At 55.8% G+C, this 19,076-nt stretch overlaps 2 protein-coding genes across 2 annotated transcripts in view; both read right to left on the bottom strand.

Moving 5' to 3' along the window:
* Positions 1 to 3,717, bottom strand: part of COL7A1 (collagen type VII alpha 1 chain) — a 31,110-nt gene extending 27,393 nt beyond the window's left edge. Inside the window, exons 1-11 of the mRNA XM_019723923.3 lie at positions 3,475 to 3,717; positions 2,774 to 2,954; positions 1,961 to 2,120; positions 1,781 to 1,874; positions 1,528 to 1,689; positions 1,160 to 1,323; positions 953 to 1,082; positions 733 to 849; positions 482 to 628; positions 280 to 396; positions 56 to 205 (exon numbers count right to left, since the gene is read on the bottom strand). Coding sequence (XP_019579482.3) covers positions 56 to 205; positions 280 to 396; positions 482 to 628; positions 733 to 849; positions 953 to 1,082; positions 1,160 to 1,323; positions 1,528 to 1,689; positions 1,781 to 1,874; positions 1,961 to 2,120; positions 2,774 to 2,954; positions 3,475 to 3,559 — 1,507 coding nt within the window. The 5' untranslated portion in view covers positions 3,560 to 3,717. The remainder of the gene's footprint in view (positions 1 to 55; positions 206 to 279; positions 397 to 481; positions 629 to 732; positions 850 to 952; positions 1,083 to 1,159; positions 1,324 to 1,527; positions 1,690 to 1,780; positions 1,875 to 1,960; positions 2,121 to 2,773; positions 2,955 to 3,474) is intronic.
* A 3,213-nt stretch (positions 3,718 to 6,930) lies between these two features.
* UQCRC1 (ubiquinol-cytochrome c reductase core protein 1) lies at positions 6,931 to 17,380 on the bottom strand. Its single transcript, XM_019723927.3, has 13 exons — positions 17,221 to 17,380; positions 16,827 to 16,970; positions 13,029 to 13,115; positions 11,848 to 11,977; positions 11,453 to 11,651; positions 10,796 to 10,875; positions 9,211 to 9,326; positions 8,829 to 8,972; positions 8,545 to 8,705; positions 8,365 to 8,450; positions 7,962 to 8,050; positions 7,545 to 7,620; positions 6,931 to 7,118 (listed from the first exon to the last, which is right to left on the bottom strand). Exons 1-13 carry the CDS (start codon positions 17,287 to 17,289, stop codon positions 7,054 to 7,056), a joined length of 1,446 nt encoding a protein of 481 aa, XP_019579486.1. The 5' UTR covers positions 17,290 to 17,380; the 3' UTR covers positions 6,931 to 7,053.
* Positions 17,381 to 19,076: the final 1,696 nt, after the last annotated feature.

The following is a 19,076-nucleotide window of genomic DNA, read 5'->3' as shown; positions in this document are numbered from 1 at the left end:
GCCTGGGTTCCCTGTAGCTTCCCCTCTCACCTGGCCAGGACCACCGAGTCCTCACCAGTGGGGACCACAGTTGCAGGTGTGGCCACCTCCCGGCCCTCCAGCAGAGTGTAGAGCGTGAGGCGATACTCAGTGCCTGGCTGCAGCCCATCCAACTGGTAGCGGGTCACATCAGAGGGCAGTACCACCTTCTGTGGTACCTCTAAGACTGCAAGATGACAGGGTGAGGCAGCTGAAGCCACACCCCCGACCCTGCCTGCCCACCGTCCCCCCTGCACTGACCACTCTCACGCCGCCACTCCAGCCGGTAGCCACGGGCCTCAGGCACCACGTTCCAGGAAAGAAGGATGGATGTTGGTCCCAGGATGACCGGGCGCAGTGTCTGCTCAATGGAAGTTTCTGCCCAGGGTACATGGGATGTCAGTGGCCTCCGTGCCCTGTCTGCCTGCCCACCCAGCCTAAAGAAAGCACCGGGCTTTCTTACCAGTGCGGGCAGTCAGCGAGGTGGCAGACCCCACGCTACGGCCAAGCAGGGCACTCACGGTCACCTCATAGTCTGTGCCAGGCTCCAGGTCACGCAGCAACACTGAACCCTGCCCAGGGCCCAGCTCCTGCTGCTGCGTGACCCCACCTGTTTGGGGGTGGGGCAGAGTGTTCAGTGGGTCTTGCAGACTCAGGACTCTACAGTCCTGTCTGAGGTGCAGGGACTCCCTTCAACCCACATCTCTCACTCACCAATGAGGACCCGCCATGTCACACGGTAGCCAGTTGCACCTGGCACATTCCGCCAGGCCACCAGGAGGCTGTGGGCTGTTGTGTTCTGGATGGTCAGCTCCGGCCCCTCAAGGGCAGCTGGGGGAAAGTCCCACCAGGGATCAGTGGAGTCAGGAGTGGGGAGGGGTTACTGGGGTGGGTGGTTAGGTGGGTGGGGTCAGAGATTAGCAGAATTGCTCACTAGTCCGAGCTGTCCCGCTCACGGCCTCCCCGATGCTGTTGGCGTAGAGGGCAACGACAGTTACTTGGTACTCGGTCAGTGGCCGGAGACCCTGCAGCCGTGTGCTGGTCTCACCAGCTGGGACGCTCACCTGCCCAGGGTCAGAGGTCACTTCATTGTACCCAGCCAAGCCCCCAGCCCTCCCCCTATGGCTCCTGACATCGTTACCTCCCGCCGTTCACTCGGCACTGGCTGTCCCAGCCCTGTCAGGGGAGTGTACTGGACCTTGTAACCAGTCACAGGCCCGCTGGCTGCTGTCCACTGTACTTTCAAGGATTGACTGCCTGGCTCAGACAGCACCAGGTCTCGTGGGCCAGAGGTCGCGTCATCAGCTGAGACAGGGGGAATCAGGCAGGAGGATGAGGGGTCAGCACTTAAGATGTGGATTGGAGTCAAAGGTCAGGAGCACAGAGGGTAGGGGAGCACCTCTAGGGCAGGATCAGAGGACAGCACCCCAAGCTTGGTGTCAGGAGCACACGGGATGGGGTTGGGGTTGGAGGTCCTGGTCAGGGCACACAGGATAGGCAGGAACTCACGGGGCAGGGTCACAGGCACACCACCAGCAGTTGTGCATACTCTCCTGGAAACGAGGGGCAGCAGCGTCCTCAAGATGCTGAAGTCATTGACGAAGAAGAAGAAATCGCTGGTGGGCTGTGAGGCAACTCTCTTCAGCTCCTGGGGGTCAGCATTCTTGATCCCTGAGGTGACATCCAATCAGGGCTCAGCGGCCCACATGTCCTCTGACTGGTCCCTGCCCCAGCCAACCCGTCACCCCACCTGCGTACTCACCCACAGCAAACAGCTTGACCCCCTGCCCCTTCAGCCTCTGGGCAGCTGTGTCCACCAGGTCCTGGGACTTCCCATCTGTGATGAGGATGCAGACCTGGGCAGGCGCAGGGGGCAAGTTAGGGCTGCCTCAGGCACTTAACCTGGGGTCACCTTGGGAGGCATGGTAGGGTGAGAGATCACCTTGGGGACACCAGGTCGGGCCAGCTGGGGCAGGAAGACATGATCAGCCACATGAAGAATCGCAGCCCCTGTGCGCGTGTTGCCCCCCTTGTAGCTGAGTTCACGGATGGCACGGATCACATCACCCCCTGAGCCAAGCGTATCCAGGCCAAACTCTGTCCTGTGGGAAGCAGGGATGTGGCAACAGGCTAGGGGCCAGGAGCTTTGCTGGCCCTGGTCTCCAGGGAGGCCTCTGGGGTGAGGGTTGTGAGTATCAGGGCCCCGTGAAGGTCCTCTTGGTCCTGTGATTCCTGCTCTCCACCTCTGAAGCCCCCAAGTTAACCAACTCCTCAAGTGTCCCTTTGTGTCCTGCCTGTGGCTGGGCCTGGGCAGGCCTGCAGCCCTTGGGGCTCCCAGCCTGGGGCAGGGGCGGGGCAGGATGTCTGATTAATTAAATAAGTGTAGGAGGAAGGGCCCAGTTGTAGGGAGGTGGATATTAGCCAGACAGGAAGGCCCTCTAGTGAGTGGAGAGGCAGAAGGCACCAAGGGGCCAGAACACAGGGAGTCCAGCAACCATGAGGCATCTGGGGCCCCTGGGCCCCCCTGAGCTCTCCATGTTCAGATCAGGTAGCACAGCCTTTGTCTTTGGTAGGGCACTAGTCTGGAGCTGCCTCAGGTGCCAGGGCTCTACCTAGGAGATCTCTGCCCTGTCTCAAGAGGAGGTCCTGGCGGGGCTCTGGGTTCCCCAAAGCCTGGGTCTTGGTGGATTTTCGCACCTATCTGGGGGAGGGACCCTGGGGGCAGCTCTGGGCCCCCAGCTCCAGCACCACTCACCGTGGGTCGTCACTGTACTGCACTGCAGCGAAGCGAACACCCTGTGCACTGGCTGCTCCGGAGAAGGGCAGCACCAGCCCCTCAAGGAAACCACGCACTTCGCGGAAGTTGCTGCGGCCGATGGACGAGGAGCCGTCCAGCAGGAACACGATGTCAGCCGCATAAAGGCGCGTGCAGGTCACTTTGGGGATGGGGGAAGGAGCGATCACGACCTCTTCTTGGAGCCCATCCCCCTTCACGCTCCCCTCCCCCTCCCGGCACTGTGGTCCCTTCGGACGAGTTGCTGGGGACCGGGGAGTAGCCCTTATCTGCTCTGCAGACAGGCTCCGGCCAGCTCGGGCCTGTGCGCCTTGGAGGAGCCGAGATGGTGGCCACAGGCGACTCCGTGGAGCATTGGTGGGGAGGGAGAGTCGCCTGAGCCGGGGGTGTATCTGGGACTGAGGTTGGCCTCGGGGGCTCAGCGCGGAGTGACATAGGGAAGGGGACCCAGCGCGCATCTGGGGAGTTAGCGTTTGGGTCTGAATAGGCTGGGGTGCCGTTTGGGAGACGCAGCGCGGGTTGCGGAGCGTTTGGGGAGTCCGAGGAAAGTCAGGAGGCCTGCACGCGGGGTCGTGTTGCGGGGCATCCCAGATGGAGGCCGAGTGCAGCCGCGGGTGACAGAGTGCAGTGTCCTGGACGGGGTCCTTCCTAGTCGTGCCCACCTCGTTCCCTGTGCTGGGCCCGCGCTTGGGGCGCCCCTGCCAGGATCCCGGCGCAGAGCGTGGCCACCAGGAGCGGCAGCTTCATCCTGGGTGTGGTAAACGGTCAGCCAGGACCCCCGCCTCTGCCCCTCGGCTCCCGCAGCCTTGGCAGGTCCGCGCCCCGCGCTCCCGGCCCCCAGTCCCGGGCTTGCCTGCGGGTCCGCCGGCTCCCTCCGCCAGCCGCCGCCGCAGTCCCGCGGCCACAGCAGAGAAAAGTCCCTAATCCTGGGGGGCGGAGCGGCAGGCGGGGACCCAGGGGCCCGCCTCCACCCACCGTCCCAGAGGTCGCCGCCCCCACCACCCCTCCCCTGGACAGACGATCTGACTCCACTTAAATGTAAAGACCCCACCTCCTATGGCTTCTGGGAATCCCCCAGAAGGTTCTCTACAGATGCTGAGGGAGCCCCTTCCAACCTCATCTAGGGTCAGAGGTCTTGGCTGCTTTAGGTCAAACGGAGTGATTAGTGAAGTGACTGCTGGAGGCTGGAGTTTCCATAGGTTCCTGGGGACCAAAGAGGCAGCAGGATGGGGTGGGGTGGGGGTTTGAGGCTGCAGCTGGAGATGACTCACCCCCCACCCTATGCGGGTGCCCAGACGAGCCCTCGGGCCATGAGTCCCGCCGGCCACTCCTGTGATTCAGCTATCGCTCTGTCTGTTGGGTCTCCTGTACCACACCCTGGTCCCCTTTTCAAGCTGAGCAGCCCCCAGCAAATAAGGGCTCTGGGCTCATCCCAGGGAAATCCACTGAGCTGCCCCCAAGTAATGTCCAACCCCCCCCATCTGGAGGGGGAAGTTAGGAGGAGGGAATCTGTGTCATGTTTACGCATACGTGTCCATCCCAGTGTCCTGCACCCCCTACTATGCCCTGAACCAGTCCCAGGCAGATGCCATCCAGCTGTGCCTGCAGGGAGGGGCTACCGGTGAGTGGAGGGTGGGACCACACACAGCTCATTTCTCAGGAATTCACCCCCTCCTGCCTACAACCCCTCTCATGGGCCTGTCCTGCCCCAAGCCAGGTCCCCTACCTACACCTCCTCATTCTGGCCTGCCTGAGTCCCCTCCTTCAATCTCATCTCCTTGAAGACCTGCTTCTACCCATCATCCCACCAGGCCCAGAAGTCACCCTGGGCCCCTCTCTTCACTGCCCTCACAGTCCACCTACGGCTTCCACCTTCATAACCCTTGCCCCATTCATCTCCCCTTAACCAGCCTGACTTCCCACCCACATGTCCCTCAACTGGCTTCTGTGACCGTGGATGGAGCCCCTCCAACACACCTCCAGATCAGGACCGCTATCGTGAGATGAGTCTAAAGCAGAGACTCTCAAGAATGCAGGCCCCGATTTTTTCTTTTTCTTTTCTGCCAGTCCTGGATAATTCTGGCAGCTCAGGAAATACATCTACCCTCCCCACTGCTACCGGGCCCTTCCAACATGCTTGGCCCCACAGCCTCCCCTGGGGATCCACAGGCTGAGTGGGGAGAGATGCGGACAGCACTTCTGTTAAAGTTGTCTTCCCTGGACTCCTCCAGGGCCTGAGGTTTGGGGTATAGCCATAGCTGGGAGCAATGAAGTCCATCTATACTGTTCTATTGCCCAGAGGCGGGAGCTACTTTTCTCACTGACCCATCCCCCTAATTATCCTGGGATGCCGTGCTATGACTCATAGACCCAGAACCTTTTCCTAGCACCCTCCACCCCTCGAAGCTGTCCTACAGGTGAGGGCAGCAGAGAACCAGACATTTCTCCTTACAGAGGCAGTCAGTCACCAACACCCTCCCCTTCTCTCGCACGCGAGCGGGGGTGAGAGCAGGGCAGAACTGGCATGTACATTATGGACATAAGTGTGGGTCCAGCCTGTAGGGGAAACTAGAGGCTGAGCGGAGAGGGTGTTCAGGAAAACCTCATCAGAACCATGAGGGGTCCCCAAAAGAAAGGAGGGCCGCCTGCTGTGACGGGGGTCACTCAAAAAGTGCTGAAAGAGGCTGTTGGGGTGGTAGAAGCACGGCTGGGGCCGCATGCAGGTCTGGAGCTCCCAGGAGGCTCAGGTGCAGGGCTATGGTCCTCCGAGGCCCCTGGCTCCAGCCTCCTGGCGGGCACAGGTCCTAGGACAGCCCCAGAGGCAGCTCCCTCCATCAGGGCAGGGGGGCCCGGAGCTGTTCTTTTCCTTCCCAAGCTGGCTTCAGTCACCGCCTCTGCCAGATTGCACCATATCTATTTCCAACGGGGGCCCCTTTTCAGGATTCCAGCCCCATATCCCACTGTCCTGGGCACTCCAAATTTCTCCCAGAACTGCGAGCAAAAGCTGGGCAGGCCAAGCTCCGCTCCTCTCACCTTCCATTCCCCTAGGTACCCCAGCGCTGTTGGGGATGCTGTCCTGCTTGTGTCCCCCACAGCCCACTCTACCTCTTCCTACAGCCATGACCTCTGCTCCGCCATAGTGCAGCTCACCAGGTTGCCACCAAATCTGGCCTGAGTCCCCATGCTAAACTTCAGGCTGACCAAGTCACTTTTCCTGGTAACTTCCAATGCGCCTCTGCCACACGCTTCTGCATCACATTCCATGGCTTGGCATGAAGCTCTTGTGTCTAGCACACCTGGAGCCTGAGGGTCATGCCTGGGCTTAGAAATGAAGCCCCAACCTGATTGCAGAGGGTTAGGGGCGCAGGAAGAGGGGCCTACCTGCCCACCTGCCTTACAGACCAGTGCCCAAGGGTGGCAGGGGGCTAGACAGCTGAGCGTTCCACCAGGTCCTCGCTGCCTCTGGAAGATGGGGAGGAGACGGTGGGGCCAGCAGCTCAGGACTTGCCTGGGAGAGACCTAGTCAAGGGAGGGGGCTCAGGCCCCACTGAGCTCAGGGCTATTCTTGGAACCTGAGTCAGCAGCAAATCAAATCGAGGCAAAGGATTCTTGCCTTGCCTGTCCAGGCAGCAGTTAGAAACCCAATGGGAACATTATGCTCCAGGCTGTCCTCCTCCCAGAATCCAGAGTAAACATATGAAGGTGGCTTCCTCAGGGACAGTCCTTGGTCCATCCAGGGGACCTGGGACAGCCAGATGATTGCACAGTGCACACAATAAGGGGATTCCCACCTGAGGCCCCTGAGGCCCCAGGCTTAGACTGCTACCAGGGCAAAGGCTGGGCCTGCAGTTGCCATGGACGCCACCTCATTCTTGGGACAGACTGGCCAGGGGCATTCCCCACGTGGCTAAGTGGAAACATCTGGCCTGAGCTCCCTGCAGGCATCAAAGGCTTCCGGCCTCCACGCTGCACCCCCACGCTTGCCCCTGGCTGAGGACACATCAGCCTGTGGGAAGGCAGAAGGATCCCAGAGGTACAGAACTGGGGGGGGGAAGTCCCTACTCCCCCATCCACTGCCCAGTGGACTCCATGCCAAAGCCAAGAGAGGGACAACACAGTTCTCAACACAGGCCTTTATTGGTGGTAATCTGTAGCACAGGTTTGAAGAGCCCAGGTGGCTTGTTTCTGGTGGGGGGACCATGCACACTGGCCCCGCCCTCTTGCCCGCACAGGCTTCCAGCCTAGAAGCGCAGCCAGAACATGCCGCTACGGATCCGGTTGTAGTCTGGGAGCTGCTCAATGGGGCCTGTGGGGATAGGGTGGGGTGTCAGGGTGGGGTACCTGGCTGGTACAGGGACACCTGGCCCTGTGCCGCACCCAATTCAGAGCTGCCCAGAGCAGCACAAGACAGGCTTTGAGTGGAAAGAAGGAAAAGAACATTCCTCTAGGGGTGCTGAGCCTGTCCCTGCATGCTCTGGCCCTCAGAGCCCCACCCCACACATGGAGGTGTCCGTTACCTGGCGGGTGCGGGGTACCGATGGAGGCACCTTGGCAGGGAGTCAGGGAGCTGCTGGGACAGGTTTTCTGAGCAAGAACTCCCTGGCAGCCAGACTACTGGGCAGAGACTCCTAGGGGCCTCAACTTGCTGCTCCCACTGTAGGCTGGGGGGTGGGGAGGCCAAGAGAAGGGCCCAAAGAGAAAGACAAAAAAGCAGGCCTTCTCAGTCACTTACCCAGTGCAGCGAGTGCTGGACACTGGTCGTAGAAGTACTTGGTGCAGACCTCACGCACGGCATGGGCATCCACCTCCTGCAGGGGGAAGCACAGGGCACACTGACTGACAGGCACCAGGGCCACCTCTGCCATCAACACTACCCAGCTGACTGGTATCTTCCACGGGGACCATGGAGCTGCCCCCTCGTCCCAAAGGGGCAAGGCAGCAGGGCTCTTTCATCCCCAGTGCCTGTGCCTGCCTGGCCCCCCTCCCCCCGGCCAGTTACACCAGCCCTGCAAACGATGCTGCCTAGGAGACGCTGCCTAGGATACCGGGGATGCCTACAGAGGAGCCTCCGCTGTCGGGCCTCAACTCCCCGCCCTCTACGAGTCTGCTCGGTCAAAAGTCCAGAACCTCTCCCAGGGGTCCACGTTACCGCGATCCGGCTTTCCCACTCGGTCAGGGGGATGCGGCGGCCATAGGTCAGGAGACTCCGTCCGATGTCCTCACACACGGGAGTGGTGCCTGTGAGGGTGGGGGAGGCTTACGTGTCCACCCGGTCCAGACCCGGACCACTGGCACCCACTCAGCCTCAGCTTCAGGCTGACACCTGGATCGTGGCCTGACCGCTGCTCACAACCCATTACTGCAGCAATGGGCTGTTGCCCTGGCCACACACACCTGTATCGGAAGCTCTAAGCCTCTATGGGTGGGGTGGGAGGGTATGGAGTGACCTCCAAAGTGTTCCTTTCCAATTTTGGTTAGGAATGCTGGCCACACGGGGCTGTCACTGCCAGGAGGTACCCACCCCACCCGCCCCCAGGGGCTGCAGGACTCACCATCCAGGTGAGACACCAGGGCATTTCTGAGGATGTTCTTGCCCCGAAGCACCTCACTCTCCGTGGCGCTGGTGCAGAGGCGCATCCTAGAGCAGGGGGCGGGGGGCGCTCTCTGAGGGGGCTGCCTCTCCGGCCTGCTCCAAGGCCCCCCCCACCCGGCACTACGGGGCCGGCACTCACCACTGGCCTTGCAGGAAGAAAATCATGTCATCGACACTCATTCGGTCGCAGACGAAGTGTGCGCCTAGCAAGCCCGTCTCTGCGTAGCAGATATTGAAGGTCTGGAAACTCTGGCACAGCTTGTTGGCCACGGCGACAGAAGCCAGTGGGCTGGACATGTGCTGCCAGGGGAAGGGTAGTCAGCACCCACCCTTCTGTCTGCGGCCCACACCCTGAGCCCCATAGGACAAGAGCACACAGTCCCAGAACCCACTCTTCTCTGAAGGCAAGGCCCTGGCACTCACCACGCCACCACCGTAAGTGCAGTCATAGTGGCCGATGATGGCATTGGCCACTTGGAGGGCCACATTGTCCGGGTTGGCCCAGCCAGGCCCCTCCACTGCAATGGCCACATGGGCCAAAGGCAGGGCGTCATCACGGTGGCAGATCTGAAAAGTATATGGCAAGACTGAGGGACAGCCAGACAGCCCAGGTGAACAGAAAAGGTGCCAGGTGTGGGCGGAGTGTGCGCATACAAGTGTGAACACGTGTGCTTATGGGGAAGCAGCCACGGGACCCCTTCCCACGTCCTGAGGCATCTCTGGAGTCGTGAAGCTACCCATGCACACATGGGTCCTCCCAGAGGCCCCGGCGGAGAGCACTACCCCTGCCCACCGGGCAGCCCACCTGGCTGCCAGTGAAGCGGCATGGAGCGAAAGCGGGCACAGCATCCTCTGCGTAAGTCCCAGACACGCTGCCGAAGTGCTTCTGGGCGAGGTCCACCAGCTGCCGGTGCTCCACCCCTGCCGAGACAGAGCAGTGTTACTGGCCAGCCAGGGTCCGAGGCACAGAGTAGGGGCATCACGCACAAGAGTAGGACCCCCTGTGTGTTTTGGCGGGAGACAGTAGAAGGAAGACTTGACATCAGGACAGGGTGAGGGAAGGAGATCCCCCACAGACAAACTGCTTCCTGGGCAGGGCTGGCACCGCAGGGCTGAACAGCTCCCATCACCTCAGCCACAGGAAACAGCTGAGACTCAAAAGGGGCTCCGAAGTGATGCGTTCTCACTGGCATCAAGGACAAGATGGGCTCCCTGGACACAGGCCACCTGCCCTACCTCAAGCAGATCCTGGCAGCTGCCCGTGAGGGGCGGCGAGTGAGAAGGCATGAGGAAGTGCTACTGCAGGGCTGTGACTAGCTCTGGGGTCCCTTGAAGCCTGGGGACATCTACCAGTACCATTACGAACTCACGCCTTCAGGACCCCTGCTGGACCTTACTTCCTCTCTCAACAGGAGGTCTGTGCTGCCCCAGCACCCTGCCCGTTGGGCACTGGGGCCGTGGGCGGCCTTCCCAAGCACAGCCCACTAGGTGCCTGTGCCTTCCCTTCTGAGCTCAGATCCTCTTGGGCTCCAGTCTGATATGCCAGTAGCTCCAACTGCTCTTGGTCCCCAGGCTCGATGGCCCCAAAGCCACCAATCGTGCTCCTCCTATCAACCTTTCTCACCCACTCAGTTGCCGAGGCCATAAGCCGGGGAAGCATCCCTGACCCTGCTCCCACCCCCACTCCCACGTCCAGACCTCCATCAAGTTTCCATCTATACAACCATCTTGAGTCCACCTACTTCTTTCCCTCCATCTCCTGGCAGGACCCTCCCTGGTCTGCTTGTCTCCGCTCTGGACCCCCCCGTAGCAGCAGAGCAAGCCTTAAAACATACATCCGGCCATGACCCTGTCCTTCCCCTCTGCTCAGGTGCACCACTCCCCACCTAAGTCCCACCATTCCGTAGGCCTCTGTTCAAACGACATGTGCTTCAAAAGCAGCCCCTTAACCTCCAAATCTGAGTCCCCTGTTAAAATTCCCCTACCAACCTGTGCCTTTCTTTCAAGGCACTTTCTAGTCTGTCATCAAATGTGCATCATCACACATTCAAAGCCTGATTTGCTTAATGGCAAGGCCACGAGGAACAGGCCTGGGAGTTTGAATCTCCCACCAGCCTCTAAACTGGGTCTCCTTAAGACCAGTGAGGCTGAGAAAGGCCTGTACTGGGGAAACATCCTGTGTGGCCAGTCCCAGTGGCGGCGGCAGTGCAGAATCCCTCCCCACCTCAGAGGGCAGAGGAGAGAGGCTATTCCCTTCAAGGACAGGGCAGGAACTGGGTCCCCAGGGTAGAAGATCCCCTATGGTCAGAACCAGGAGACCTGGGCCCTGGTGACCAAGGCCGGTGACTACTCACTCTTTACCAAAGGGGTTCAACGAGCCCATCACTCACCTCCAGCCGCTGCTAGCACCATGCGAGGGGCCTTGTAATGCTGGCCGAGGTACTCAGTCAGGTCAGCACGAGACAGCTTCCTGCACGACATACAGCCAAGGGGTCAATACCTCCCCCAAACCAGAGTGATCTGGGTCACACAAGGCAGGGCTGAGCAGACAAGGAGAGACATGGCTTCTCTAGAGAGAGCAAGCCCTAGCACACTGCTCGATCCCTTCCCCATCAATGCCACCCACCCCTCCGGGGCCCAGCCGCCGCCTGGTCCCACCTCACATCTGACCTCAGGACAGGCTCATAGCCCTCGTGAGTGGGGTGCAAGCTAACACTGGGGGGCTCTTGAGGGGCAGCATTAGAGCTCGTCCCACTAGAGGACAAGAAGCCACATGGATGGGATACCTAGACCCTCCCGCACTCAGGTTGTCAAGACATGCGTAGAAACGTATCCTAAAACAAAGCCCTGAACTGGAGCAAAGACCCCACAGGAATTAGAAGATTCATAGGTGACCACATGGCAACACAGAAAACGTCTCCAGTTGTGTGAATTAGGAAAATGAACAGCACAGGCAGGTAACCAAGTAAAACCAAACCCGTGTGGACGTGGCCTGGCTAGGCCAGAATGGGGGCACGAATTCCACCCCGAGCACAGCCCGCTCTCACCTGACGTTCTCACTGGGCCCCTCCACCGCCTGGGCGAGAGGAGTGCCCTGGAACGCCGTGGCGTGCAGGTAGTCAAAGACCACGTCCCGCATGGATGCGTCGTTCTCCTGCAGCTCCCGCAGGATCACATCACGCCCCTTCTCAATTTGGGAGTCCTCCAGGCTGCAGTTCTGCACAATGTCCGCCAGGAGCTCCACAGCTGGATGCAAGGGCAGGTTTGGGCACCAGACGGGCCACCGGAGACCAGTAACAGCCCAACCCCCCCAGGCCTGGCACCCCGGTTGCCTTGCGGCAAGGCCATACACCAAGGGTAACCTCCTTCTTCGGCCATGCCAGGGGCTCCTGCCTGCCTGTCCTCTGCACCCCTGCAGTGCCGTCCCCAGCCCAGGCATCACCTTTCGGCAGGTCCTTGGCCAGCGCCTTGATGTAGTAAGCCGTGTGCTCCCGAGTGCTGTAGGCATTGAGATGGGCCCCCATGCTCTCCACCTCCTTCTCCAAGGCATTGCCAGGCCGATTCTTTGTTCCCTGGAACCAGACATCGACAGGGCCGATCAGGAGTCACTGGAGAGCACAGGACCCTCAGGCTCAAGTCTCCGCAGAACCAGTGACCACAGGTAACCCCCTCAGCAAATAGGATGGGGCTGCAGGGCCCAGTGTGTGTGCTCCCCAAGTGCTGAGCAGGCCTTGGGCTGACCAGGGCCACAGCATCACGGGCCAAAAGAAGGGAGAGAGCCGAGGGCTCGGAAAGAAGGGCATGACCAAAGCAGGCATCTCCTGAGATCCAGAGCGCCCCGAACAGCCTGACCTGACTACCAGCACTCCCCCTCCCCGACAGTCGTGGTCAGGCAAGCTCACCGTCCAGGTGATGCTGCCACGACCCACTCCCCCAACATGCATGACTGTGTGCGCGCGCGTGCACACATAGGCACATGCATGTGCGCCATGGCCTCTGTGGGACCGAACCCTGGTCCTGTGCGTGTGGCAGTGGTGCTGTCCACTGGCACACACACGTGTGATGCTGCAGCTGGCGAGGCTGCCTGCTCCTGCTCTATACCCCTGCCCACCCCGTGTCATTTAAAAGACTCAGGCTCTACTCCGCGCCCACACAGGCTGACTGAGGGGCTAGTGATGGTTGTCTCCACCCTCCCGAAAGCTCAGCACTCACTTGTACAAACAAGACGTGCCCAGGCAGTTCACCAGAGCACAGCACGGTACAAGAACGCACGCCCACCCACGTCTGTGGGCGTGTTCTGATGCACGGTCTCACTACGGGTGCCCCGCAAGTCCACAGCAGTGCATGCATACGACACAGGCCTGGCCTTTCTGGTGAAGAGCGGGGCTCCTGTGGCTCCCTGGGGTTTTTCTGACTTGGGGGCCAGTGCAGGGGCTCACCAGCTAGCAGACAGGCACTCACTCAGGTGCAGCTAAGCCCACACAGCTCCTTCCAGAAAGGCCAGCCAGACATTGCCCCCCAGCTGAAGCCCCTAACTCAGGAGGCCGACTTTTCTAACCTGCATCCTCAGGAGGAACAGGTAGCCCCAAGCCCAGGGGAGACACAGGACTTCAGGAGCCTCACCTTGAAAGCCAGATGCTCCACAAAGTAGCCGGCCCCATTGTTCTTCTCGGTCTCATACCGGCTGCCGACGTCAATCCACACCCCCACCTGGACAGCAAGCCACAGATAAAGGAAACAAACCACCCCAGCCCCACTTACCACCCACCCTGGCTGATTCAGCAAAAGCCCAGGACCCGCAGCCACACAGGCCAAAGCTGAGGCTCATGGTCCCAGGGTGGGGGACAGCTGTCTCCAAATAGGACCCCGGTGCTTGGAGTTACACAGGGCACCACTGGCTGAATGGCTAGTCACACTGTATCACCTCATCACCTCTCCTTCCTGCTGTACTTCCTGACTAGTTGTAAAGGATGCCCAAGTTTCTAACTGTGCATGTTTACCTGGTCCTATCACCACATGAAATTCTAAAATTCAGTCTCTTTTTTCAGTTTATTGTTTTTTCTAGGCAAGCAACACATTATTTGCAAACAACGTATTTTCTCCTTTCATTATTAAGGAAGGAGGCTATTGATTTAGACACTGAACATTTTATCATATCAAGGAAGTAGCCTTCATTCACACTTAAAAAAAGTTTTTAATCAGACCTGAACACCTAACACTGCCAAGTGTCTCCTTGGCGCGCAATGAGAGAATCTTATAATTTTTTAAATAGCTTCCTGGTGTGCTTGAAACAAATGACACCACTTACCCCACACGGTCACACAGATTTACTCTTTTAATTTACTATTTGTTCATAGTGGATTTAAAAATTTCCCATCTACTTTCCTAAGGGATGCTAAGAATGTGTCACAAATTCTTCCATAAACATCTATTTCACACCTAACATAGTGGAGAGCAAGATGCATTTTACAATCCATGGTCTCCTGTGATTATAACTGACAGCATTCTTTCTCTGGCACTGGAGCACAGCAATGCTCCTTGCAAACTAGAGCATCTTACAGTCCATGAAATACAGCATTTCTACAGGTGTCATGTAATTAGGAAGTTGCCCATCATCTTTTGCTGTGTTCAGTAACATCTCAAAGGATATTATTAGTTCCTGAAAAACTAAAAGAACTTGCCAATAAAACCACTTAGCCCTAGAATTTAAGTTGGGGATAAGTGGGAAATTTATTTCTTGAGACTATTCTCAGCTATTCATATATCAAGCCAAGATTCTATTCCTTTGTATTTTTTAGAAAATTATCCATTTCACTAGAATCTTCAAATGTATTTCCTCTGCAACCTGAACGGACATTTCTCCAAGAAGACATACAGCTGGTCAATAGATATATGAAAAGATGCTCAACATCCCTAATCATCAGGGAAATGCAAATTAAACCCACAATCAGATATCTCCTCACACCTGTCAGGGTAGCTATCATCAATAATCAACAAACAAGTGATTAATCAACAAACAAGTGTTCCCACATCCTAAGGAACAAGTTACCCTAGGATATGGAGAAAAGGGAACCCTCGTGCACTGTGGGATTGCAAATTGGTGCAGCCACTATGAGAAACAGGGTGGAGGTTCCTCAAAACATTAAAAATAGACTGACCAAATGATCCAGCAATTCCACTTCTGGATATTTATCCAAGAAAATAAAAAACACTGATTCAAAAAGATATGGTGTGATTACAAAATAGGGTGAATGTTTAAATAAAACTATTATAGTAAAAAACACATTGCCATTAATTCCTCTCAAAATACTCCCCCTCGCTTCAAACACGCTTATCCCATCATTCTTGCCACTTTCTGTAGCAATTCTGGAAGTCCTCCTTCATGAGTGTCTTTAGTTGCACTGTCGTGGCTGCCTCGATGTCCTGAGTTGATTCAAAACGTTTACTTTTCATGGTCATTTTGACTTTGGGGAAGAGCCAGAAGTTGCATGGTGCCAGATCCGGGGAATAAAGTGGATGAGGACAAACCCTAATGCTTTTATTTGACAGAAATTGTCATATACCAGAAGCGATGTGTGACCACACAGAGCTCTGCCACGATGGAGGATGAAACCATTTGCCCATTTCTATTTGCTAATCACATCACTTCTTAAATGCTCTAATAAGGGCTTAGTTAGAGTTCACCATCTTTCCTGGGTACAAACTCAGCTTGCACAATTCCATAAAGATCAAAAAACACAATTAACATCATCTTGATGTTAGGTCTTGATTGACGCATTTTTTTCGCACGAGGAGAACTGGGTGATTTCCACTGAGAATTCTGAACCTTGATCTCAGGATCGTAACCATAGACCCAAGTTTCATCTCCTGTGATGATGCTTTAAAAAGCCAGGGGGAGCCAGTTGGCTAAGTTGGTTAAGAGTGAGGTGCTCTTAACAATAAGGTTGCTGGTTTGATCCCCACATGGGACATTGTGAGCTGCATCCTCCACAGCTAAACTGAAACAACTACTTGACTTGGAGCTGATGGATCCTAGAAAAACACACTTAAAACACATAAAAGTTTAAAAAAAAAAAGCAAAAATTTCAATCACTGACTAAAAAAAAAAAAAGCTGGAACCTGAAGCAGCACAATCACACAACTAACGAAATTGACAAACGCTATTGCTTTTTGTTCAACAGTTTAAACGCGTGAAACAAATTTCATGTTACTCACTTCATTTTCAAATCTGTTGTTAAAATACTTTGAATGGAACTGTAAGAGATGTTCAGATCCTCAGAAATTTCTAATAGTCAATTGTCTGCTTGATCGTATCATTGCACTTACTCTTTCAATATTCTCTTGGGTTTTTGATGTCCCGAGAGGATGTCCCAATCTCTCGTCTTCAACTGATTCATAACCATTAACGAAATCGTCTGAACCACTTGTAAACCATCTTCATGGTCAAGGCAGTATCACCATAAACTATTTTAACATTTTATGTGTTTCTTTACTGCTTTTTTGCAGTTTGAAACAAAATTTCACGTTAATGCGTTATCTGTGATTCACGATTTATAGCACACTTTAAAACACATCTCTCAACCATAGCTCACACCCGACTGACTGCACCGAATAGGATGAAACTTGTCATACACTGTTACTAAGATTCGACGCACCACTTCCCATATTAAAGATCCCTTTCTGCTGGACAGCACTTGGCAGGAGCATTCACCGTAGTTTTTGATCACACCTCGTACATGCGCCCCTATGTTCACTGCAGCACTATTTACAACAGCCAAGATATGGAAGCAACCCAAGTGCCCATCAACATACAACTGAATAAAGATGATGTGGTACATACATACAATAGAATATTACTCTGCTATGAAAGGAATGAAACCTTACCATTTGCGACAGCATGGACAGATCTACAGGGTATTATGGTAAGTGAACTAAGTCAAATAAACACTATATGATCTTATATGTAGAATCTAAAGAACAAAATAAATGAACACACAAAACAAATAAAACAAATATATTTCCTCCGCAATGCATGACTGGTCTAGTGAGGAGATTAGGACTTTGAGCTGTGAGGCTGGTAGTCAAGTGATGTCTCTGAACCCCCTTTTTCTTACTATAAAATGGAGACAGAATTGCTCCTCTTGTATCGGTTGCTTAAGAAAAAGCTGGAAAAAAACTTGGCCTCCTGCTTGGCAAGCATCATATGCTAAATGAGTGTTGACTACAGTGAGGATTGCCACCCCGACCCCGGAAATCAAGGTGGGGCTGGAGTTGAGGTTGGGGTAGGAGGGTCAATCCAGCCGTGAATGAGCAGGAGTCTGACCCAAACCACAGAGAGCTCAAGCCCAAGGTCACCCCCAGACCTGGGAAAACTCCAGGTCCACTATGGAGGACCCCTCTCGACAGCGGGACGCCACTCACCGTGCAGGTAGCATGGGAGGACTGCTCCGAGGCCACTCGCAGCCCGTTGTCCAGCAGGCTGACCTGCGTCTCTGGCACGCTCTGAAGGGCCTGGGCGAAGGTGGCGGTGCCCCGCAAGGCAGGCGACTTCAGCAGGGCCGGGTGCTGGAACGAGGTGGCTGGGACTGAGTACTGGGTTGGGGGATCGCCCCTCAGCAACCAGGCCCGCAGGGGGATCCCCATACCCGCCCCCAGGCCCGCCGAGAGACTCCCATCCCCGTCCTAGGCCGTGACCTTCCCACGGCTCTGACCCCGCGACCTCCCGAATCTCGACTCGCTGCCCCTAACATCCCATTCCCTGTCCGCGTCCCGAAGCCCCACATCCCAGAGCCCCGCGCTCTTGCTGCCACCTCACCGAGCGGCGGGTGCGCAGGAGCACTCGCGTCCCTGCATTGGCCGCCCGGCAAACCGCGGAAGCCGCCATCTTCTAGTCCAGTCGGCCCTGGGCCGCGCCACGCATGCGTAAAGTGGACGCGGCGGCGCCCGAGGCGCAAGCGCAGTACCACAGCTTTGGCGCTCGGCCGCCCCCTGGCGGAAGCCGAGGATATTCACTCCTGGCTAGTGTCTGGTTTTGTCCGCGCATCCACAGGTACCTGCGCGCATCAGTCCACCTAGCTCCCTATTGGCCCGCGTGGGTCTGTCTGAGGTCCAGTCCGTCTTCCCTTTTCACCAGTGGGAGGCAGAGTGCGCGATATTTCTCGCGATCCGCGGGTGCCTCGGTTCCACTGCGTACCCAGAGCGGCCTGGCGGGCGGGCGGGGGGGGGGCTCATCCTGGGGCTAAGAGGAAGGCTGCTGCAAGTCACGGTTTTCTCTTTAAAAGAATGAAGTAAATTCAAACGGTTGACATGGAAGGAGTTGAAAAGGATTCCTTATTTGGAAAACAAAACACACAAGCAACAAGACCTGGGTCTTTTCTCATAGTTTGCAAAAACACATTCCCCTTTCCTTCTGAGCCCTCACTGGCAGCATTCTTCAAGTTCAGGTTTCCGCTAACGGTTGAAGGTGTGGGGGAGGAGAGAAATTCCCCTTTCCCTATTCTGATTCTTTAGGCTGGTGGAAAAATCAACAAGAGACAGATTGACAAGAGAAAATCAAGCTCAATTTTGTGTGCACAGGAACGTTACATCATGAGAGGTTCAGAGATAGAAAGGGAAAATGGGTGTACAAGGCATTCTGAGCTAGGGATGAGTAATGCATCTTGAATCTTCAGATTGTCATTGCAGGGTGAGACACAGCAGTGATTAGTAGTTTGCCCTGCCATATAGATAGGTCAACAAAGGTTATCTCTGATAATTTCTTATTATGGGCAAGGTTCCTCATTCAAATTCCTCTAGATAGTTGTGGGGGAGGAGTAAAAGTTTCTCTTGAGTCCACAGGGCCTCAGTTGACTTTAGCTCAAAATAATCCACGTACCACTGAGGCATATCTTGGGGGGCTCATTCTGAACCCACACAAAGGCAATTTGGGCTTTTTCTGTTATGCTCATTGATATTCTTCCAGCCTTTGCTCACTGCCCAATTCCAGAGCTATTTCCACATTTAAAAAATTTGTTGCAGCGGTACCTCACTCTTTTTTTTTTTTTTTTTTTTTTTTTTTAAGATTTTATTGGGGAAGGGGAACAGGACTTTATTGGGGAACAGTGTGTACTTCCAGGACTTTTTTCCAAGTCAAGTTGTTGTCCTTTCAATCTCAGTTGTGGAGTGTGCTGTTCAGCTTCAAGTTGTTGTCTTTTCAGTCTTAGTTGTGGAGGGTGCAGCTCAGCTCCAGGTCCAGTTGCCGTTTTTTTTTTTTCTAGTTGCAGGGGGCACAGCCCACCATCCCTTGCGGGAGTCGAACCGGCAACCTTGTGGTTGAGAGGACACGCTGCTCCAACCAACTGAGCCATCCAGGAGGCAGCTCAGCTCAAGGTGCCGTGTTCAATCTTAGTTGCAGGGGGCGGTGCCCACCATCCCTTGCGGGACTCGAGTTGAACCGGCAACCTTGTGTTGAGAGCCCAGTGGCCCATGTGGGAATCGAACCGGCAGCCTTCGGACTTAGGAGCAGGGAGCTCTAACCGCCTGAGCCACCGGGCCGGCCCGGTACCTCACTCTTGATACCAACATCTATATGTTTTCTATTGCTGCCATAACAAATTATCACACATTTAATGGCTTAGAACAACACATGTATTATCTCACAGTTTTATAGGCCTGGAGTCCAATGTGGATCTC

The sequence above is a fragment of the Rhinolophus sinicus genome, chromosome 5 (assembly GCF_057876585.1).
Source record: "Rhinolophus sinicus isolate RSI-liver-muscle chromosome 5, RSI-T2T, whole genome shotgun sequence".
NCBI lineage: Eukaryota > Metazoa > Chordata > Mammalia > Chiroptera > Rhinolophidae > Rhinolophus > Rhinolophus sinicus.
Note: the sequence above shows the minus strand (reverse complement) of the source record. Positions and strands in the feature narration are given on the sequence as shown.

What these genes read in the sequence shown, in the direction of transcription:
- UQCRC1 (XM_019723927.3), bottom strand. Translation starts at nt 17,289, where the DNA reads ATGGCGGCTTCCGCGGTTTGCCGGGCGGCCAATGCAGGGACGCGAGTG. An exon ending in TGGAGCATCTGGCTTTCAAG is followed by an intron (nt 11,978 to 13,028) that starts GTGAGGCTCCTG and finishes GTCTGGTTCCAG; the next exon opens with GGAACAAAGAATCGGCCTGG. An exon ending in AGTGGGAAAGCCGGATCGCG is followed by an intron (nt 7,621 to 7,961) that starts GTAACGTGGACC and finishes TTCCCCCTGCAG; the next exon opens with GAGGTGGATGCCCATGCCGT.